Source organism: Oryctolagus cuniculus, chromosome 7, assembly GCF_051225735.1.
Source record: "Oryctolagus cuniculus isolate XC-2025 breed Fujian yellow rabbit chromosome 7, ASM5122573v1, whole genome shotgun sequence".
Lineage (NCBI taxonomy): Eukaryota > Metazoa > Chordata > Mammalia > Lagomorpha > Leporidae > Oryctolagus > Oryctolagus cuniculus.
Genome location: NC_142873.1, coordinates 85,352,033 through 85,376,012, shown reverse-complemented (window position 1 = coordinate 85,376,012; position 23,980 = coordinate 85,352,033). Strand labels below are relative to the sequence as shown.

At 43.2% G+C, this 23,980-nt stretch overlaps 1 protein-coding gene across 2 annotated transcripts in view; it reads left to right on the top strand.

Annotated features, from left to right (window-relative positions):
- Window positions 1–2,655: 2,655 nt before the first annotated feature.
- Window positions 2,656–23,980, top strand: part of CLCA2 (chloride channel accessory 2) — a 37,927-nt gene continuing 16,602 nt past the window's right edge. For both annotated transcript variants that reach the window (XM_002715881.6, XM_051856291.3), the window contains exons 1-9: window positions 2,656–3,223; window positions 4,785–4,922; window positions 9,670–9,820; window positions 10,896–11,004; window positions 11,906–12,065; window positions 15,131–15,358; window positions 20,035–20,265; window positions 21,216–21,393; window positions 23,030–23,136. In XM_002715881.6, coding sequence (XP_002715927.2) covers window positions 3,038–3,223; window positions 4,785–4,922; window positions 9,670–9,820; window positions 10,896–11,004; window positions 11,906–12,065; window positions 15,131–15,358; window positions 20,035–20,265; window positions 21,216–21,393; window positions 23,030–23,136 — 1,488 coding nt within the window. In that variant the 5' untranslated portion in view covers window positions 2,656–3,037. The remainder of the gene's footprint in view (window positions 3,224–4,784; window positions 4,923–9,669; window positions 9,821–10,895; window positions 11,005–11,905; window positions 12,066–15,130; window positions 15,359–20,034; window positions 20,266–21,215; window positions 21,394–23,029; window positions 23,137–23,980) is intronic.

The following is a 23,980-nucleotide window of genomic DNA, read 5'->3' as shown; positions in this document are numbered from 1 at the left end:
GTTAATGGAGGCATGAAATGTGCCATCTGGGTCCTGGGCAAAAATAAGGGACAGCAATTGAATATCAGTCCTCAGTTGCCTTGGCCAGTCAGCAACTTACACAAGAGAACATGGTGTCAAGAAAGTCTTCTTCAGAAAGCTATTTTTAAAGTGTGTTCATGAGCTTAATTTTTGAACCTATTGCTCTGCTGATGGGAATAAATGTTAAACACACACACACACACACACACACACACACACAGGCTGGTGCCGTGGCTCACTTGGTGAATCCTCTGCCTGGGGCACCGGCATCCCATATAGGCACCAGGTTCTAGTCCTGGTTGCTCCTCTTCTAGTCCAGCTCTCTGCTGTGGCCCAGGAAGACAGTGGAGGATGGCCCAGATGCTTGGGCCCTGCACCCGCATGGGAGACCAGGAAGAAGCACCTGGCTCCTGGCTTCAGATCGGCACAGCACTGGCTGTAGCAGCCATTTTGGGGCATGAACCAATGGAAGGAAGACCTTTCTCTCTGTTTCTCTCACTGTCTATAACTCTACCTGTCAAATAAATTTTAAAAAAAGTATAAAAAAAAAACAAGAGATTGACATCACACTGCCCCTGAAGATGCCCAGGAGAGACCTAGCATTGGTCAAAACCCTGCTGAGAGCAGGAACAAGTCTTTCCCTGCCTGCTCCACTTGCCTCCCCATCACCCTTAAGTATTAGCACACAGCAGAAAACAGTGTGCAGTGGCCTCAAGTCTCCACTCTAACCCAGTGAATCAAACATTTTTCTTGGTTTGCAACAGTTTCCAATAGTTATCACTGTATGTGGAGTTCTTATACACTAAGGAAAGAAGGGTCCTAGAATAATGTGGTCACTGAGACAGAACATGGTACACAGATAAACCATGGAACTTGGAGTCAGTGGGTTTCTTTTTTTTTTTTTTTTTCTTATTTGACAGGTAGAGTTATAGACAGTGAGAGAGAGAGAGACAGAGAGAAAGGTCTTCTTTCCGTTAGTTCACGCCCCTAATGGCCGCTACGGCTGGCACTGTGCTGATCGGAAGCCAGGAGCCAGGTGCTTCCTCCCGGTCTCCCATGTGGGTGCAGGGGCCCAAGCACTTGAGCCATTCTCCACTGCCTCCCAAGGCCACAGCAGAGAGCTGGACTGGAAGAGGAGCAACCGGCACTAGAACCCAGCACCCCAACAGGTACTAGAACCCGGGATGCCAGCACCACAGGCGGAGGATTAGCCAAGTGAGCCATGGCACCGGCCACCAGTGGGTTTCATTTTAGCACCATGATAATACTCTTGACCTTAAACACATTAGTACATTTTCTTCTTTACAATTTTTATTTATTTATTTTTATTTGTTTGTAAGGTAGAGAGAGAAAGAGTTGGAGAGAGAGAAAGAGAGGGAGAGAAAAGAGAGAGCTCTTTCATCCACTGGTTCTACCCCCAAATGCCCACAACAGAGGCTGGCTCAGGCTGAAACCAGGAACCTAGAACTCAGTCATGTCTTCCATGTGGGCAGCAAACACAAGTACCTGAGCCATCACCTGGTGCCTTACAGAGTACACAGTAGCAGGAAACTGGAACGAGGAGCAGAGCCAAGATTTAAAATAATGCACTCTTGGGGGCCCTTGTTGTGGCATTGGGGGTAAAGCCACAGCCTGCAATGCCAAAATCCTATGTGGGCACAGGTTTGAGTCCTGGCTGCTCCACTTCTGATCCAGCTCCCTGCTAATGCACCTGGGAAAGCAGCAGAAGATTGTCCAAGTCCTTGGGACCCTGTACCTACGTGGGAGACCTGAAAGAAGTGCCTGGCTCATGGCTTTGGCTTTGGCTTTGGATAGGCCATTGAAGCCATTTGGTTCATGAACCAGAGGATAGAAGATCGATTTCCTCTCTCTCTCTCTTCTCTCTCTCTCTCTCTCTCTCTCTCTCTACCTTTGCTTCTCTGTAACTCTGCCTTTCAAGTAAATAAATATATCTTTTTAAAATATGCACTCTGATATGAGATACAGGCATCCCAAGTGGCATTTTAATTTCTGTGCCAGAAGCCCCAAGATTTTAGATTTTCTGAGCCTTGGTTTTATAATCCATACAATAGGCATAGTAACACCCATCACTCAATAAACAGTAGTTCCTTCTGGAAATAAAAATCACACATGCATCAGGTAATTGGCATTTAAGTGGGCTGATGTGTAAACTCCAAACCATTAAGTAATTATCAGACATTATTAATTCAGCGTAAAGTATTTAGGAAGCTTGACATATACCCGATACCGAGATGAGCACTAGAGAAAACGGAAGGCTGGATAAAACAGGGCCTGCCCTCCAGGAGAGAGTTGCTGGAAAAGAAAAAAAAGGCAATGAAGGCCTCTGTGGCCTGCATGAGTATCCACACTCCCCACACCTGGCCTTCCCTAGGGGACATCTGACACCTTCACTCTGGCCAACACAGGAGCGCTTGCCCAAACTGCCTCACCCAGGTGCCCCAGGGACAGGGCTGCAGGGTGGTGAATTTCCAAATCTTCAGAATAAGTAGACAAAGGATTCTCACAGCAAACAAAATCTGACCTGAGTGCCATGGGGAAGTTGTTGTAGGTCTGATGGGGGAGGTTATCAAGGACAAGGAGAGGAAAAACACCATCGGTCTGTTTTTCTCTTCTGCTGCTGGAGGATCAAGCAGTCCAAGGTTACTGATTCCCAGCCCCGTCAGCTGGGCCTGCTGCTTTTAAGCTCCTTTTGTTTTATTTCCCTCTGCCTTCTGAGAAGATAGAAAATGAGTAAGGGGCAGATTTCTTGCCCAACTATGACTCAGGAGAAAGTTCAGCCACAGAACAGGCAAGCGTGGCAGTGCCTTAGAGAAAAAAGGCTTGTCGAGGCTGGTCGCAGGTAGATCCACCCCAGATTCTTGAGAGAAGGCACCTCCTTCGTCATACATTCTAAGATCCCCAGAGTTCAGGAAGAAACCATCGGCTTTGGTACTGACCGCCTGGTACGATGTACTCAGCAGGCCCTCTGTGAGTACAACAGAAGCTTCTCTACAACATGACCCACAGGGACCCCACAGGGCCTGTCTGCAGCCTGACACTTGTGGCCCTCCTGGTCATCCTAAGCACAGAACACCCATCCCTGGGAGCCGGGATACAGCTTCGAGACAATGGGTATGATGGAGTCCTCGTGGCAATAAATCCTCAGGTAGCTGAGAATCAGAGCCTCATCTCAAACATTCAGGTGAGTGGCAGTCATGAAATCAATACCATTATCCCACTGGATCAGATCTGTAGCCTTCTCTATTAAGCTAACAATCCTGCCTGGTTTGTATTTGACCAGTAGAGAGAATAGCACTTAAAGTTGGCACCCAGAATCATGACATGATCGAGACCACCAAAGTGTTGATCTAGCCCTCTTTTTGTCGTCATTGGTTACTACTAGTTTTAGTGTTCTTGTTTTCCCTCCATAACTTTTTTTGGGGTAGCAGGGTAGAAAAACAACAACCCACTGTAGAAACAAAGATTGACTCTTTGATGAGTAGGCAAGATAGTGCTTTACCGGAGAAATTACAGGGTTCTTGTCTTCCTGCAAGAAAGAATTCAGGTGTGAGACAGAGAGTAGTGGGAGGTAAAATAGCAAGGTTTATTAGGGAAGGGACATCATCTGTAAGGATGGATGGGCACCTCTCCAGACAGGACCTGGGAAAGAGTGCAGTCGCTCGGACTGGGGGGTGGGAGGGGAGGAAGGAGCGAGGTTACATGGTTGAGTGGAGTACACCCTGGCCAGACCAGGCGGGCGGCTCAGCAGAGAGGCAGAGGGCTGAGCGTGCAGTCCGGTTGAGACCAGGGGTTTTTAAGGAGATGGGTCTTTGTCTTCACACATCTCCTCCTGAAACAAAGGATTTTATGGCTGTAAATATTAAGAAGCTCCTATCTGAGTTTTCCCTTGAAGGTATCAGACAGGAGGAAGCCTAGCAGGCGCCATCCTGGGTTCAGAGAAAGGGTGAGCAGGACCCCCTAGAGAATGGGGATCCGGAGCAGGGTGTTTGAAATGCAGATACTGGGCTGCATCTGGGAGATTGTGGAAGATTGGTCAGGCAGAAGGGATGTGGACCTCCACCTGGCAGGTTATCAGGTAGAAGGGGGCAGGGCAGGATGTGAATGCCGGGCTGCCCATGAAACATTGTCAGGATGACTTTGAGATGCAGACGCATATGCTAGACATAGATGTCTTCTCTTTAGGCCTTTATGTCACACACACATAAGCTCATAACTGACTTCCTACCTAACAGTGCTTACTAAAACCATTGTGTTGGATTCCATCCTGAGGGTGGGAATTCTTAGAAAGGGTGAGAATCTGTGTGGAATCCCAAAGCCCCCAAACCTTCCTTCTCATCTAACTATTTTCACTTTATTCTGGCAAGGGAGGATCATTACTTATGAGCTTCCTTTGGTATTGCTCGAGCAAAATCAGTATGGCCATAAAGTGTGGGCTCAGACACACCCACAGGTGTGACCTAAGAAGGCTTTGTACAGCCAACGCTTAAAAGGCTTTCATGAAATTAGGAAACTTTTGAAGGCAAGTCCAGACACACAATCAGTATCCTAACATCTCTTCCAGATCACCTTTTCAAGCTCTTTTTTCTTTTACAGGTTTTCCCAAAATCAAAAGTTTATTCTAAAAGAAAACTGGCTCCTTCAAAATATTTTGCTATTCTTTATTATTACTGTCTTAAGTATAACAGGAAAACCAAAACATAAAGGACTGACATGTGATAAAATAAATTTTTCTCTTGTCATAGGAAATGATAACTGAAGCTTCCTTTTATCTATTCAATGCTACCAAGAGAAGAGTGTTTTTCAGGAACATACATATTTTAATACCTGCAACATGGAAAGCAAATAATTACAGCAAAGCAGTACATGAATCATATGAAAAGGTAAGAATACAAGATTTTATTAAATGAGCTTAACTTTTTCCTCCAGGAGGAGGGGGAAAAACACTCAAATATGCTGTACTTAAACTCTGAGCATGAGGATTTAAGCAAAAGCAAATCACTTACATTAACACACAAATAATATTACTGTATAGAATGTTGATGAGAAAATAGATGAATAATGAATATGCCATAAGTACATAAAACTGTATTGTGCTAGTTAAAAGTGTTTTGATTTTTAAAAACTAAAAAAATATGAAAATAAAATAAATGATTGCAAATAGTGGGATAAAAAATTAAGTAAAATGCCACTGTCCAAGTAGCTTCTCAGATCTCTTTATTGTGTACTTTACAGGCTCCTTTCTGAATTTTTGGTTGAGAACCAAGAATCAGTTTTATGCTACTGAGGATGAGGTGGGAAGGGACAAGTCCAATTATGACTGTCTTCATTTACATCCTGTCAGGGGCAGTGGACATGCACATCTGCACCAAAACACAGGCCACCCTCACAAAGAATGTGACTCTTTTTGGGCCATGGTGAAAATGAGTGGAATTTCACATTGGTTCAAATCCAGGATGTTTTTATAGAGGAGTAAAGAGAAAAGAAGGCAGGAAGGCAATGGGTGTGTGTGTTAGGGATGAAGTGTGTATGTTGGGGACTGGGGGATTGGGGAAGGTTTGCCTTTTCTTTTCTAACCAAAAAAAGAGCTTAACCTCAAGTACTCTCATGAACTGCAGGTCCTGGTTAAGTATGACATCTAGCACTGGATGGAATACACGCTATAAATACATGTTACATGAGTCGGTTTTTAAGATATTTAAAATCTGTTTGAAAGGCAGAAAGAGAGAAAGAGAACTTCTATCCACCATTTCACTCCCCAAATAGCCACCACAGCCAGGGTTAGGCCAAGCTGAAGCCAGGGGCCAGGAATGCCATCCAGATCTCCTACGTGAGGGACAGGAACTCAATTACTTGAGCCATCATTTGCTGCTTTCCCAGGTGCATTAGCAGGGAGCTGGATAGGAAGCAGAGTTGCCAGGAATTGAACAAGCATTCTCATACAGGATGCTGGTGTCGTATGTAGGGACTTAAGCCACTGTGCCACAACACCCATCCCAGTGTTACATAAGTTTGGCAAGTGACTGTTTGAAGAAGCGCCCATCACAGCTACCAGAGGGCTAGGAGTGAAGGCATTGGGAACTTAGCTCAGGGTCCTAGCAAGGCAGTGGGCTGTGATCTGTACCCACAGCTCACACAGCACAACTGTGACAATGCGGTCCAGCCTCTCCTTGTCCTTATTTGTGTCATTTGGTATGAAATTTCCCAAGACTGGCTGGCGCTGTGGCTCACTTGGTTAATCCTCTGTCTGTGGCACCGGCGTCCCATATGGGGGCCAGGTTCTAGTCCTGGTTGCTCCAATTCCAGTTCAGCTCTCTGCTGTGGCCCGGGAGGACAGTGGAAGATAGCCCAAGTGCTTGGGCTCCTGCACCCGCATGGGAGACCAGGAAGAAGCACCTGGCTCCTGGCTTCGGATTGGCGCAGCGCCAGCTGTAGCAGCCATGTGGGGGGGTGAACCAACGGAAGGAAGACCTTTCTCTCTGTCTGTCTCTCTCACTGTCTATAACTCTACCTGTCAAATAAAAAAAAAATGTCCTAAGACTGTTTTAGTGCTTCGTTCTCCTTTGAAACAACTCCCTCAGAAACTGAGGGCTATAGCAGTGCAGGTAAGGACCATATTGTCCTGAAGAGGCTCTTAAAAGCAATTGATTTATAAGCAAGTGAAAGCATTTACAATGCTTAGGCGTGAAGATAGGCCAGATAGGGGAACAGGTATAAACTGGGAAGAGTTATTAAACTCCGACTCAGTGCCAGGTACTTCACATACATGATTTAATTCTCACATGGCCTAAAATGAGTTACTGTTATCACAGCTGAGGAAACTGAAACTCAAATAAGATAAGGACTTAGTTCCACCCCATCAGCCGGTAAACCCATGCTCTTTGCAGTCTGTAAGTAGAGACTGCAGTCATCAACTTGGCCTTCAGTGGAACTGGAGACCCCCAACACAAAACCGAGCTTGCCAAAGGTAGTCCTGCTAAGCCTTATGTAGGGGAGGAAATAAACAAGCAAAGCTACAGAAAGAATCTGACTCAATGGACGCCTCCGAGGGAAGAATGGCCATTGTGTGCTGTTGGTGTATCTGCCGGAGAGCAGTTCCTTTAACCTGATGATGCCAAATTTAAGCAAACACTGAGCAAATGCTTACGTATACACAGGCCTTGGTAAGTACTGCAGAGGACACAGGACCCACAGGTGATTATTATGGTCTATACAGTACAACCCAACCCCAGCCAGACTCCGAGTGTTCCATCCCCTGCTGAGCACACTTTCCTTTTTGCTTTAGGGTAAATCTGCACACACAGGACCAGTGAGGACAAACCAAAGCCTGGCCTCTTTAGCCTTTCTGTAGCCTTGCAACACCTTGGCTTGAATTCTTATCTTTCTAAAAATAAATATTATTATAAATGTAATTCATCCTCATTACAAATAAAGTAAAACAACATAGAAATTTAGAAAAGTAAAAAGGAAAGTATTATTTTCCTCTACCCCTCGATGTCACTTACACATACTATACGAAGGCACTAAAAAGTTCATTTGGGTGCAAAAAAATTTAAAATTCATGAATAGTTTTCTCATAATATACATTTTCCATAAACTTTTTGAAGGATCTGTATATATGTGTGTATAAGTATGTACACAAAGGGGCTTCAAAAACTTCATAGAAAAATTAATTCAAAAATAATGCAAGTTGGGGCCAGTGCTGTGGTGTAGTGGGCATCCTATATGGGTACCAATTCCCGGCTGCTCCACTTCTGATCCAGCTCCATGCTGATAGCTTAGAAAAGCAGTAGAAGATGGCCCAAGTGCTTGGGCCCTGCACCCATGCAAGAGACCTAGAAGAAGCTCCTGGCTCCTGGCATTGGATGGGCCCAGCTCCAGCCATTGCAGCCATTTGGGGGAGTGAACCAGCAGCTGGAAGACCTCTGTCTTTGTCTCTCCTTATTTCTATAACTCTGCATCTCAAATAAATAAATAAATATTTTTTAAAATGTAAGTTTTCCATGCATTTTTTTAAAGACTTACTCATTTATCCATTTGAAAGGCAGAGTGACAGACCAGAGGGAGAGAGACAAATCTTCCAGCTGCTGGTTCACTCCCTGGATGACTACAATGGCCTGGCAGAAACTCCATCTGATCTCCCACAAGGGTGGCAGGGATCCAAATTTGGGCCATCTTCTAACACTTTCCTGGGCACATTAGCCAGGGGCTGGATCAAAAGTTGAGCAACTGGGGCTTGAACCAGCATTGCAATACAGGATGCTGTCATCATAAGCTGCAGCTTAACCCACTGCACCACAATGCCAGCCCCAAGTTTTCCATGATTTTGTGAATCAATCTCTCTCTCTCTCATACACACACACACACACACACACACACACAAAGAAAGAGAGAGAGAGAGAGAGAGAGAGAGAGACATAAATCTTACATAAACTGATCGTTATACATATTGGATTGCATTAGATTTAGATCCATTCTTCCAAAATCAGATTTCTCCCCCTTCACCACCCCTTTTTTAACTAAAGGAATACTTAACTTTTTAAAAAAAAATTTATTTATTTATTTATTTATTTGAAAGTCAGAGTTACACAGAGAGAGGAGAGGCAGAGAGAGAGAGAGAGAAAGAGAGGTCTTCTATCCACTGGTTCACTCCCCAACTGGCTGCAATGGCTGGAACTGAGCCATTCTGAAGCTAGGAGCCTGGAGCTTCCCTTAGGACTCCCCCATGGGTGCAGGGGCCCAAGGACTTGGGCCATCTTCTACTGCTTTCCCAGGCCATAGCAGGGAGCTGGGTCAGAAATGGAGCAGCCGGGACTCCAACCATTGCCCATATGGGATGCAGGCACTGCAGGAGGTGACTTTACCAGCCACACCACAGCGCTGGCTCCGAAATACTTAACTTTTAAAGGCAAATCTGAGACGTGTTATCCTTCTTCCTAAAAGAAAAAAAGAAGCAATGTCATACATAAAATTGTGTTGTCTTCATGGATACATGAACATTTACCTTAGTTTTGGACTTAACATCCTGCGTGTTAGCACCCATAAAGGTAACAGTCACAGCAGAAGATGAAATGCACCTACATTAGTATGATTTCTTGGCTGAACTAATCGTTTACAGGAATGAAAGAGTAAGGGTGAAGATAAAAACATGTCCTATTGCCTTATACTGATGAGATGACCTATGGAAAGTGATTTGCAAAAGTCTGTAACGCTTTATGGTGCTGTTCTGAATGATATATAAATGCTCTTAAAATGTCTTCAAATATTTTTGTTGTGTTTCATAGTGTTTTATTATATTAGACCTTAACAGTGCTAAAGTTCAAAAATATTTTAATCTCGAAAATGGGACGTTCAAGTGAAAGTCATGTAAATTTGCTGAGCTCTTAAAAGAGATGGTTTTGCAAGTACCAGATGATTGTTGAAATTTGGCTGTGAATGCATTCAGAACTCCATTGAAAAGGTTTTTCTTCCTTTTTTCTTTAATCTGTTTTTTAAATTTTATTGTGGCTACACACAGGAAAATGCACAGATCTCAAGTGCACTGTTCAAAATGCTTTAACAAATGTATACATTCATGTCACCAGCATCCCAGTCCAGAGGTCGTCTTACGAGACGTTTCTATTCATGCAGGCGAATGTCCTCGTGACTGACTGGAATGGGGCCTATGGGGATGACCCATTTGCTCTGCAATACAGAGGGTGTGGACAGGAGGGAAAGTACATTCACTTCACACCTGCCTTCCTCCTGAATGAGAAATTCACAGCAGGCTATGGCCCACGAGGTAAGCAATGCCTTTCAAAGGTGTTTTGACTTTGTAACTCTGTTTAAGTAGATTTTGTTACCCTCTGTATGCAAGTGACATATTCTATACAATGTATTTTATACAGCACTTTACAAAACTTTATAAAAGCTGTTCTCTCCCTGGTAACCATGACATGCTGAGTATCCCTGCACAGACATATGATTTCATCAGCACCTCTCAAATCCATGAGCAGGCACAAGCTTTCCCTAAGTCATTCAGCTTGCACTGTTCCCCACCCTTCCTTTGTCCCCAGCTCCAAAAATTGCACAATGTGACAGCCTGAGTCAATTCAGCAAATATGCCTGGGTTCCCAGAGCTTACAATAATAATTAGAAAAAAAAAAAAAAGAAAAGAAATGTAGTTTGGGAGTGGACATCATATGAAAACTTCTGTGGAGGAGAAGTCAACTTTGGTCTCAACTTTAAAGGCAATGTAAGATTCAGAGGTTTAGAGATAAAGTCAAAAAGGAGTTGATGCTGAAGATGGGGGAGTTCCATGAACTAAGAGTTGGAAATAAGCATAAGCATGGAGAATAAGGGATAAGGTAAAAGAGAGAGCACTACCCAAGTGGGGGAAGAGCTTCTACAATGGCCTTTTTTGCTCCCTCCTCCTGACCCTTTGATTTTTATCATTCCAGTAGAAAGGAGAATTGTCTCCCAGGAAAAGACAGGTTTGCTTGGATAGCACAGACTAAAGGTGACAGAGGCCAATTTACTTACCTGGATATGTTTTTTTTTCTTTCCCCAAACTCTGAATGTATTGACCTCTATGAAGTGAAATAAAAGGTGTTTGATTGGGAAAAGAGAGGATGTAGAACTCCTCACTAGCTCCAAATAGATGTGTGACTGATTGGCCTCCACAGGACCAAGCATTTTCACAGGACTCTTGATGGCAGTAGTGGGTGGAGTAGCAGGACTTGGAAGAGGAAAGTGGGGCACTGAATTGGTCTTTGGAGTGGGAATGTACAGCAGAGTGTTGTCACGTCATCTACTGCTTAGGCAAGGTCCTCGTTGAGTTTCTAGGAGCTCAACAGCCAAAGCTCTCTCTTCCACAGGCAGAGTGTTTGTCCATGAATGGGCCCATCTCCGTTGGGGAGTGTTTGATGAATATAACAATGACAAGCCTTTCTACATAAATGGGCAGAATCAAATTAAAGCAACAAGGTTAGTACTTTTTCTCATGTTTAAAATCCATTATTTGCTTAATTCCAAAATTGTTTATACTGGCAGCTAAAATTTAAATGATAAGGTAGAGACCTTTCTATTTTTGCTTTTTAAATTCTATTACAGTTTTTTAAGTAAATATTTGTGTGGCAAACATCATAAAAGGTTACGCCTTAGCTATCTCACTTTTCCCACTTCTTCACCATGTTCCTATGTGAAATTATCACAATTTATTCAACCAATCCCCTCTTGTTGGACAAATGAGTTGTTCCCAATTTTTTGTTATTGCCAGTAACACTAGAAGTTATAGCATTGTACATATGTCATTTCTCAAGTATACTGGCATATATGTGTGTGTGTGTATGTGTGTGTGTGTATATACATACATATATATATATATATATATATATATTACTCCAGGAATTACTGGGTCAAAGGGTACCCTCCGCTGTAATTTTGGGAACTAGTTTCTGATTCCTCTCCTAAAAGTTGCACCATTTTTCACTTCCATTGACAGCATTTGTAATTACTTATTGAGGAAGGAAACCTTTAAATGTCATTCTCTGCTTTCTCTGGTGTGCGGCGGAACTGAATTCAGAGGAGCTCTGACCCAGGATTCTGTCATCCATGTCCTTTCTGGTTCGTCTGAATTTCCCGTGTAGCTGTTAAAGCCCTTGGCAATTAGGACCACCCCGTCCACACCTCCCATCAAGACTCAGGGCTTTAAAATAAAGTGGAGTGCATTTCCAAATTAATGAGTCTTCTTAATAGAGCAATGCTTGTAATGTTTTATTTGTATCTAGCAACCTACAGTCCTTGACCCAAACTACTATGTAAGCCAGTCAAGAACATAGATCTTTCTAAAACAAACCCAATTCTAAGTATCTCTTTCTATTTTTAGGTGTTCATCTGACATCACAGGCATCTTTGTATGTGAAAAAGGCCATTGCCCCCAAGAAAACTGTATCATTAGTAAGCTTTTCAAAGAAGGATGTGTGTTTATCTACAACAGCACCCAAAATGCCACTGCATCAATAATGTTCATGCAAAGTTTATCTTCCGTAAGTATGGCCTTGGAATGACAAAATCGTATAAAATTGCACCCTTTCTTAAAATATATTGATACATTTTATGTGCTTAAATGTTACAAAATAATCTAGGTTCACTACATTTTACTTTCTTTATGTAAATATTTCTTTGTTTGTTTGCTTGAAAGTCACAGAGGGAGAGAGGGAAAGGGAGACATTTTCCATCTGCTGATTCACTTCCCCAATACCGCAACAGCCAAGTCTGGTGCAGACTTAAGCCAGAAGCCAAGAACTGTATCCTAGTCTCCCAGATGAATGGCAGGGCCCAAAGTACTTGGGCCATCTCTTTCTACCTTCCCAGGTGCTTAAGCGGAAAACTGGATCTAAAGTAGAGCAGCTGGGATTCCAACCAACACTCAGACACGGGAAGCCAGCATCTCAAGCAGAGGCTTATCCTGCTGTACCACCAAGCTGGCCCAAGATGCACTGCATTTTAGAGCTTAGGATACCTTAGAGTTCATCTAATTTTTATTCTGCAAGTGAAAAAACTAAATTTCCCAAGACAATTACCAAAAATAAAGTCCTTTAGAAAACTGATCACCTGCTTTCTAGGATAGGTGATTTAGCCAGGCAACTCTGGAGACCACAAAATGAATTGCTTTTATGGTGGTGTTCCTGCATCATTTCTTAGAGAGGGAACAGGTGGTGCCCTTTCATTTCAAGGTGGCCCCTTGAAATGATGCATTTTTTTTCCTTGAAGATATTCAGTCTGATTTTATTCAAGACTAGGAACTGTTTTGTAATTTTAAGGTGATGTTTCCTGTTTATTTTTTATTTCTTTTTATTAAAGCAGTTAAGTTCTTGCCACCCTCATATGGAGACCTGGACTGAGTTTCCAGCTGCTGGTTTCAGCACAGCTTTTAATGGTCTTGGGCATTTGAGAATATACCACTGGAATATTCTGGTATATATAAGTTCTCTCTGCCTCACAAATAGCTTTACTTTTTAAAGTGTGTTGGATTAATGAAAGTGATACATTTTGCACTTTCTCTTACTTGAGGTAGTAAACCACTCTGTATTTTATTTGCAATTCCTGTTTCTCTTTCTTTTATTTGCAAACAGGTTCTGCCCTGTTTCCTTGCCTTCCTAAGAAACTCACACCCTATTGCAGTTAATCTCTTTTCAAAACCTCAGCTGCTTCTATGAAATCAGAGGAGATTAGAGAGTCTATAATGCTTCTATCTGAGCAACCATCCTGTAGGCAGCCAGTATGAACTTTAGGAATGCAGGCCTGGAAATAGAACTTAAACGGAAAGGTGATATCTCACCGAAGTCCAATAACCCTCAGCTTTAGGGGCACAGAAACCCAGCCTTATTAGCATTGCATGTGAAAATAACGACAGGAACTAATATATAAATCCAGAGCACCATTTTAAAAGTTCCTATTTAAAAGGAGTGTGCTAACTGTCCTGGCGGGGGGGTGGGTCTCTTCCTCTCCCACCCTTCATTTTCACTTTAGGGTGGCCGTAGGGAGCAGCCAGACTCTTTCCAGAAGCCTGCACGGAATCAGAAAGGAGGGAGCCAAACGAGTTCTAGGTTTAGTCTACCTGCATCACAAAAACTTCACAGTCCCATCTGTGCTGCACTCCTCTGTGGGCTGGGCTGGGAGCCTCACAGGCATACGCCTTGGTGGACTTTTCGATTCCCTGGTTGACCAATGCCCCTTGAAATGATGCATTTTTTTTCCTTGAAGATATTCAGTCTGATTTTATTCAAGACTAGGAACTGTTTTGTAATTTTAAGGTGATGTTTCCTATTTATTTTTTATTTCTTTTTTTAAAAGATTTTATTTATTTATTTGAGAGGTAGAGTTACAGACAGAGAGAGGGAGACACAGAGAGAAAGGTCTTCCATCTGCTGGTTCACTCCCCAAATGGCCGCAACAGCCAGAGCAATGGGCCAATCCGAAGCAAGGAGCCAGGAGCTTCTTCTGAGTCTCCTACTAGGGTGCAGGGGCCCAAGTAGTTGGACCGTCTTCTACTGCTTTCCTAGGCCATAGCAGAGAGCTGGATCGGAAAAGGAGCAGCCAGGACTAGAACTGGTGCTCATATGGATGCCAGCACTGCAGGTGGAGGCTTAGCCCATTATGCCATAGCAACAGCCCTGATTTTTCCTATTTCTTGTCCCATCCATTATATTCTTAGTTTCTAGCTTACATATCTGATACCAACTTAATTCTGTGTATTTGGTCACATTATCTGTGACAAGTTACAATCTTTGTGATCAATATCCAGTCAGGAAAGCTCCACAATTCCCTAATCACAGTCATGAAATGTGGGGAAAGAGAGCTAAACAAAGTTAAACCAAACCAGGTTCTGCCCTGTTTCCTTGCCTTCCTAAGAAACTCACACCCTATTGCAGTTAATCTCTTTTCAAAGCCTCAGCTGCTTCCATGAAATCAGAAAAGAGATTAGAGAGTCTATAATGCTTCTTCTATCTGAGCAACCATCCTGTAGGCAGCCAGTATGGACTTTAGAAATGGAGGCCTGGAAATAGATAGGGATCCATTCCTTTGCAGTACAAACTACACCTTTACTGGGGTACTGACACAGGTTCATCAGTAGCATTGAACAAATTATCTCTATATTTCTAAATTATGGGAATGGAGGTGTCAGGAAGTAGACTTAAGTTATTTTCCTTCTTAATCTTATTCTTAGAGATAAATATTTGAGCTAAACCAATATATGCTGACTGATCCATAAATAAAGGTGCAGTAGTCATTAAATGTGATTCAATGGAATTGTCCAACAAAGATAACACCTTCTGGACTGTTTTCTTAACACAACATCATTTTAAGACTGATATACACACACACAGTCTGCTCTCTGTTTGCCAAGTACAAGTAAAGGAAAGGATGCAAAACTTTGTTCGCAAACCAGCCGTCACTCTTCAAGGGAAGAAGTACACTGCTGTAGCCTTGCTAGATTTCCTCTCTTTCGGCTCACCTGGTCTTTCAGTCCAAGTTGCATGAGAATGAAAAGCTTCTCCAGTGCTGGAGGAGAGTTGCTCCTCTCTGATAGCCCCTGCTCTCTTTCCAGGTGGTTGAATTCTGTAACGCAAGTACCCACAACCAAGAAGCTCCTAACCGCCAGAACCAGATATGCAGCCTCACAAGTGCATGGGACATAATCACAGCCTCGGATGACTTTAACTGCAGCGCTCCCTTGGGTGGGATTGAGCTCCCACCTCCTCCCACATTCTCCCTTGTGCAGGCTGGTGACAAGGTGGTCTGTCTCGTGCTGGATGTGTCCAGCAAGATGGCCAAGGTAACATTTTTTTTTTAAAGATTTATTTATTTATTTGAAAGGCAGGCAAAATGTTTGAAATGATCACAGCTTATTTTCTTGGAGATGGGACAGACAAATTCAGAATGTGGCCCAGAAATTAGGATCATGCAGATGAAGGAAATCCACAGATAATTCCTCACCTCCATTTTGGCCACTAATAGCAGCTTTTCCCCTACCAAGACTCTTCTTCAAGATCCTGACACATAAGGAAAACTCTGGCCACAGCCATTCGCTGGTAAGCATCTGTGGTTGAAACAGCAGATGGAAATTGCAGTGAGCTGGCCTGACACTGTGTGTACGTTTCCTATGTCCCTCCACGACTCAGTGGTCCGGTGATCTAGCCAACTCCTGGGAACCTGCTCTAGGAACCTCCAGCTCAAGGCTGAGTCTCTGGAGTCAGGCAGATGTGCTGAAGTTCTGGTTACGTCACTTACTGGCTGTAACCAGGAGCTCAGTTTTCTCATCTGTAAAGTAGAACTAGGATACCTACTTTCACATGGAGATTTGCAAACCCTTTAATGAATGCAGCCATTTTTAACCTTAAACTATATGATCTTGTCATTCAAAATATTAAAAACAAATTGACTAAGTGCTCAAAACTCGTTACTTCCTAAATTTTATTCTAGTTTTTACTATGACTTATGCCCAGCATTGGCTAAGAGTGGTTTTACATTTTAAATAGTAAGAAAAAAATCGGGAAAATAATATTTCATAACATATGAAAAATATATGAAATTCAACTTCCAGTGTCCATAAAAAAGTAACTCATTTGTTACCACATACCGCCTATGGCCACGCTGGTGCTACAATGGCAGAGTTGAGTAGTTGCAACAGAGAACTTCAGGCATACAAAGCCTAAAATCTTTACTATCTGGCCCCTTTGCAAAAAAAATTTGCTTATTTCTAACCTATAATCTAAAGGTTATTTCTGGCTTATTGTATCTCTGTGGGTTGGCTACTGCACACCTCTTCCCAGCTCTGTGTTCCATGCCATCACATTGTCAGCTTGAAGTCAGCCATGGTGGGACTATTTACTGCACAGAAAATGGCCATTGCTCTAAATCAGGGCTTGCCCTTGCTTGCCCTCACCCATCACTCCCTCCCACCTCCCTGCTTCTCTCCTTCCACCCTCCTTCCTTCTTTTGTTCCTTTCTTCATTCCTTCCTTCCTTTTCTCTCCTCTTCCCTCTCTCCCCCACTTCTGTTTTTCTTTCCAAAAAGCTAATTATTAAACATTTATCAGCATACCACTGTCTACATCACAGGAGTATTGAGGGAGAATAAATGTGATAATAAATATGAAGTTTTTGGTTCATAATTAATTATAAATGATAGATCTTATTTTTATTATAGTACATGTCCAAGAAGAGAATTTATGCTATTGTATTCTCTGCCTCATTAGTCCTAGAATTCTTGCATCTGGAGAGGGATATGACAGGGGGCTTATCTGAATTATTAAGAATATAGGAATATTAGGCTGGCGCTGCGGCTCAATAGGCTAATCCTCCGCCTTGCGGCGCTGGCACACCAGGTTCTAGTCCCGCCGGTCAGGGCACCGGATTCTGTCCCGGTTGCCCCTCTTCCAGGCCAGCTCTCTGCTGTGGCCCGGGAGTGCAGTGGAGGATGGCCCAGGTGCTTGGGCCCTGCACCCCATGGGACACCAGGAGAAGCACCTGGCTCCTGCCTGCGGATCAGTGTGGTGTGCCAGCTGTGGCGGCCATTGGAGGGTGAACCAATGGCAAAAGAAGACCTTTCTCTCTGTCTCTGTCTCTCACTGTCCACTCTGCCTGTCAAAAAAATTAAAAAAAAAGAATATAGGAATATTAGGAATTCTGCTAATGCAATTTGTCATGCTGTCTACCTATAGATGGCTAGGACATGCTTTTCTTAAATACAGTCTCAGGGTAACAATACTGGTTACCTGTCTATGTTGAGTGAGGATTGATGGAATGAAAGGAAGATAATTACTTAAGACATGAAATAAGCAGAAGAGAAATAAGCCCCAGGTGACAAAGTCACCTTTCCTCCCTTTTATTGCCTGTACCATCACTGAACCATTCTATCCATTCCTTTATTTATCAGGTGCCCACACTGTGCTGGCCTGTGGGATACAGAGATGGGGAGAACAGGGTGTTTGCTCTGAACATTTGTGAATCCAATGATGGAGATGTGATACATACATGTGAATAAGTACAATAGAGTATGGCAAGATCTCACAGACATACGAGCTGCCGTGGAAGCCTTGTCAAGACAACGTCTAGTGCTATAGAAGAATGTGGGCAAGGTAGACTTCACTGAAAGGGTGAACTTGGAGTTGAAGGATAGCAGGTGCTTGCTAGATTGGGTGAGATGAGGCGGAGTATGAGCAAGGACATTGCAGGGAAAGAAGGTGTGTGCAGTGGCCAAGGGGCAGAATGAGACGGACTTGTTCAGGGGAATGGGACTGACTGGCATGGCTGTCACCAACATTGGGTAGATCTGAGATGGAAATATGGTATGGAATTGAAAGAAATGTAGCACATTTAATTAACAGGATCTGTTTAAGGACATGGAAGCTGGTAACACAGGAGTAGTAGATTTCTAGCACATCCATTTGGGAGGAGAGGTCATCATTGCGAATGGTGATTTGATGACCATGATCATGATAATAGCTTTTACATTCTCTATGCTCACTTTGTATCCATTTTGTAAATGAGAAAACAGGCTATAAAAAGACAAGTAATTTTTTCATGGCTACAAAATCAATAAAGGTTAAGGCAGGATTCAGTCCTTGTTTATCCACTCTACCAACTTATCTCCCAGTACTATAAGAGAAACAATATTTAAGAAGGGGGGGGGGGCAAGGGATTTCGAGTGTGTAGAGTTTGAGATAAACTGTGGGACATGAGATTGGTGGGTGTGACATGCAGGTCCAGGCAGTAAGGGAGGTGTCTGGGATGGAGCCAGAGGTCACAATCATCCCTGAACCCGTGGTCCTTGAAACTCAGTTTGCTGCCCCTTTCTCTTTTCCCACAGTCTTCTAAACAAGTGATCTTAGTGAATTCATCTGTAACATCACCTGGCCAAACCTGAACACTAATATTGCTTTATGTTTGGTTAGTACCTCGTGGTATAACTTTATTGTCATATACTCCTACATCATTCAGTTTATCTTCACAGAAACTCTATTTTATTTTATTTTATTTTTAGACAGGCTGAGTGGACAGTGAGAGAGAGAGACAGAGAGAAAGGTCTTCCTTTGCCGTTGGTTCACCCTCCAATGGCCGCCGCGGCCGGCGCGCTGCAGCCAGTGTACTGCGCCTATCCGCAGGCAGGAGCCAGGTGCTTCTCCTGGTCTCCCATGGGGTGCAGGACCCAAGAACTTGGGCCATCCTCCACTGCACTCCCGGGCCACAGCAGAGAGCTGGCCTGGAAGAGGGGCAACCGGGACAGAATCCGGCGCCCTGACCGGGACTAGAACCCGATGTGCCGGCGCCGCAAGGCGGAGGATTAGCCTACTGAGCCGCAGTGCCGGCCTAGAAACTCTATTTTAATAAGAGGGCTGGTGTTGTATCAAAGCAAGTAAAGCCACCACCTGCAACATCGGGATCCCATATGGTCCGTTCATGTCCCAGCTTCTCTACTTCTGTTCCAGCTCCCTGCTAATGGCCTAGGAAAAGCAGAGGAAGACGGATGGCTCCTGCCACCCACATGGGAGACCTGCAAGAAGTTCCTGGCTTCTGCCTTTGGCCTGATCCGCCCCAGCCATTGTAGCCAGTAGGGGAGTGAACCAGAGGATGGACAATCTCTCTCTTTGTATCCCCCTACTCTGTAACTCTGACTTTCAAATATATAAATCTTTTTTAAAAAGAAAGACACTACTGTATACGCTTTACAGATGAAGTTGCCAACCTAAGATGACCACAATCATAGTGGGTAACTCAGGATGGACACTAGATTGTCTACTACTCCTCTCTACCATAAATTCTGCTTGCAATGTTTTCACCTACCTAGTATTAATTTTAAATGTATTTATTCATTTCGTGTTCTTTATTTGAAAGAGAGAGAGAGAGAGAATCTTCCATTCTTTGTTTCACTCCCCAAATGCCTGCAATGGCAGAGGCTGGGGGTGGGGCTGGGCCAGGCTGAAGCCAGGAGCCAGAAACTCAATCTGGGTCGCAAATGGGTGGTAAGGACCCAAATACTTGAGCCATCACTAGGCACACATAGGAGGGAGCTGGATTCCAAAGGGAACCAGGACTTGAACTTGAACCCAAGCACTCTGATATGGGATGCAGATGTACCAAGTGGCACTTTATCATTATGTCAAACATGTATTCCACCCAGTCTGAATTTTAAAAGAAGCAGTTGCAAACCTAGTCTCAATTGGTTACATAGGTCTGAGTTGGAGGGAAAACAATAGGGATATGTGTTGGTAATTATGAGCATCTTGTTGAGGCAGAGTTCCAACCACTATCCCTTCCCCAAAAGGCACACATTTTTGAACCTATAATTCAGCAAACAATATTCTAACACTATGCCACCTTTACAACTAAAAAATTATGACCCAACGGCTCATGAAGAATTAGCAGAGATATTTGGTAATTTAATTATCTTAGTCATACTTTTAGCTACCAATCAAATGTTCATGCTTGCTTTTTCCTTTTTGGGACGTAGGCTGACAGACTCCTTCGACTGCAACAAGCAGCAGAATTTTTTTTGATGCAGATTGTGGAAATTCACACTTTTGTGGGCATTGCCAGTTTCAGTAGCAAAGGAGAGATCAGAGCCCCACTACAGCAAATTAACAGCCGCGATGACCGAAAGCAGCTGGTTTCACACCTGCCTACCACTGTGTCCACTGAAGCAGAAATCAGCGTCTGCTCCGGACTAAAGAAGGGGTTTCAGGTAGTGTAGAGCCTCCTAAGCCTCAATCACCGCGACTTTCCTTTCCTGCCTTTTGTGCCTGAGCTTCCTTCTGATTAGGGTCAATTTGTCATGCAGTGCTCATAGCAACCTCAACTATTAGAGAGTAATGATGGATTACCTTTAAAGTTAGGAACCATTGATGACATTGTATTCCATGTGCCTGAAAAAGTTGGCATGTAATAGTTGCTTCATAAATGCTTGTTTAAAGAATGAGTATATAAATGAATACAATGGTTAAGGCGGAGAGACTCACATATCATTTGGGTACTCTCTCAACTGTCCCCATTCATTCTGGGACTACTCCAGCTGTAACCATTGTTACCCTCTGGTTTTCTGGTCAAAACCAGCCTGTCTCCTGATTAGTGTCAGCCTAGACCTCAAATCATGTGAGAATCAATTAAGGCCAAAGGTATGTTTAGGGCTTATCAGAGTTCATCTAAATCAGCACAAGTCTGGATGCTGCATATGGGGTGCAGCCGTGCAGTGAGCACCTGATTGTAAGCAAGACATATCAACTGTGGTTGCTGCAAGTGTTTCTCAACCTCAGCTGCCCATGAAATCACCTGAGAATTTAAAAATTACTGGTGACTCGGTCTCAACTCCAGAGATCATAATTTAATTAATCTAGGTTGTGACCTGATGACTAAAATTGTTCAAAGCACCCCAGCTAATCCAAATGTTGAGGAGCACTGCTCTGGGCCCTCTTCCTGACCACTCGCTGGATCTTGGAGGCAAGACTCCCACACAGTCATGTACCCAGGGCCTCTATGACAGAGACCAGTCTAAACTATGGACACATCATGGTGCATAATGTGTAGCGGCTACAGAGAACTTCAAACAGGCTTATGGCTTGCTGGTTGGTAGCTTGGCATGAAAGCAAATTCTTCAGTTCAATTAAACAATCTGAACTATATTTCCTTCCAAACTAGGTGGTGGAAAAGCTGAATGGCAAAGCTTACGGTGCTGTGATCATATTAGTGACCAGCGGGGCTGATGAGCACGTTGGCAGCTGCTTGCACAGTGTGCTCACCAGCGGCTCAACCGTCCATTCCATCGCCCTGGGATCATCGGCAGCCAGAACCCTGGAGGAATTATCACGTCGTACAGGTCGTACAGTCTGTAGAACTAAATTCATTTTTAATTTGAGGGGCAGAGAGAACTCCCACCTGAAGCTGGGAGCCAGGCCCAATCTAAGTTTCTCATCTGGGTGGCAGAAACCCAGTTACTTGAGCCATCATCTCCTGCTGCCTGTCATGATCTGCATCGGCAGGAAGCTGCAGTGGGGGGCCAGGTAGCAAACCCAGACCTGACCCAGCAACTTTGTCTTTTAGAGTACTTCCTTCTAACTTAAATATTTAAAGGACAACAAAATTCAGATTATATGGCTTAATTGAAAGACTAGAAATGATTTTCTTAAAAGCACAGAAATCATTGCTAAAATCTGTCATCTGGAGGGTTTTTTTGGTGCTTTTAAAATTTTATTTTTTCAACTTTTATTTAATAAATATAAATTTCCAAAGTACAGTTTATGGATTACAATGGCTTCCCCGCCCCCACCATAACTTAACTCCCACCCGCAACCCTCCCATCTCCCGCTCCCTCTCCCATCCCATTCACATCAAGATTCATTTTCAATTATCCTTATATACAGAAGATCAATTTAGTATATATTAAGTAAAAATTTCAACAGTTTGCACCCAAAGAGAAACACAAATTGTAAAGTACTGTTTGAGTACTAGTTATAGCATTAATTCACATTGGACAACACATTAAGGACAGAGATCCTACATGGGGAGTAAGTGCACAGTGACTCCTGTTGTTGACTTAACAATTGACGCTCTTATTTATGGCGTCAGTAATCACCCTAGGCTCTAGTCATGAGTTGCCAAGGCTTTGGAAGCCTTTTGAGTTCACCAACTCCGATCTTATTTAGACAAGGTCATAGTCAAAGTGGAAGTTCTCTCCTCCCTTCAGAGAAAGGTACCTCCTTCTTTGATGGCCCGTTCTTTCTACTGGGATCTCACTCGCAGAGATCTTTCATTTAAGTCTTTTTTTTTTTTTTTTTTTGGCCAGAGTGTCTTGGCTTTCCATGTCTAAAATCCAGATCTGAATGCCTTAAGGGCTGATTCTGAGGCCAGAGTGCTGTTTAGGACATCTGCCATAAGGTCCCAATTACATACAACAAACAATATATAAAATAATGTTTTTATAAACTCCTTATTAAGCAAAGCTGAACATATATAATTATGGAGCTAAAAACAATGTTTTAAGATTAACTGTACTAATGTCTATGATAAAAATACACACAAAGGAGCCAGTGTTGTGGTATAGTGGGTTAAGCCACTGCCTGTGATACTGGCATCCCAAAGGGGTGCTAGTTCAAGTCTCAAGTCTCAGCTGTTCACTTCAGATCCAACTCTCTGCTAATGCACCTGGGAAAGCAGCAGAAGATGGCCCAAGTGCTTGGGCCCCTGCACCCACGTGGGAGACTCTGATGAAGTTCCTGGCTCCTAGCTCCTGCTTCAGCCTGGCCCAGTCCCAGCCTTTGTGACCACTTGGGGAGTGAACCAGCAGATGAAAGGTCTCTCTCTGTATCTTTCTTTCTCTCTCTGAACTCTGCCTTTCAAATAAACAAATATATCTTAAAAGAAGGAAGGGGGGAGGGAGGGAGGAAGGAAGGAAGGTTGGTTGTTGGAAAAGATCTGAGATTTTGATTTTTTTTAATTTTAATCATGTATTTCAGGAGGTTTAAAGTTCTTCGTTCCGGATCAATCAAACTCCAATAGCTTGATCGATGCTTTCAGTAGAATTTCCTCTGGAACTGGAGACATTTTCCAGCAAAGTATCCAGGTCAGAATTTCCTGGATGTTATAGTTTCAGATGGCAGGGGTGAGGAGGGGAGAAGGAAGCAGGGGAAATAGATGAACTGTGCTAACTGCTTGGCTTACCGTGCTTGAATGTGCAACAGTATTTGAGTATGTGACAATGTGGGTGCAGAAGGCTTTTAATGAGCTTCCTGAAGTGACCAGAGCCAGGCTTCATTTTCGCCTGATGTCATACTCCTCAGTTCTAGGAGCAGTCCTCTGTGATGGCCACCTCAGCTTTTCAAGGTTTGTAAGCAGAGCCGGATCCTTCCTTGCAGCTCAAAATGCAGGTGGACTGGAGTTCAGGCCCAGAAAAGAAATGAAAAACCAGGCATTTAGTCTTTTTAGTTTCATTACAGCTTTCTACCAATCAGAATCAATTTTACTTTTGCATCTTTAACATCTTTGAAACTCCTGCCTTGTCTCAGGAGTAACAGTTTCATTAACCCCTAAAAATTTTCAGCTGTCTCTTCCACTACAACAACTTCCTCTAATTGAGCCATTTTTTAATGGACCAAGTTTTTTTTTCTTAGTACTTTAGAGATATTTTGGACATAACTGAGCAATGTTTGGAATCAAATTTGATCTATGGTTTCCTCACAGATGGTAAATGAATATGTGAAGATAAAGGCTTGCTGCGAATGATGAGCTCTGTAAATTATTGTCAGGAAGTATTGAACGTGAAGATTATATGTACACAGTAAATGCAATTAACACTATCCCACCATTAGAAGTAAACTATGTGAATTCGAATGAATGTGGTATAGATTAGCCTATTCTCTGATCTTCTGATAATTCTCAGTAATCTTTATAACCTGTGATTTCTTCCT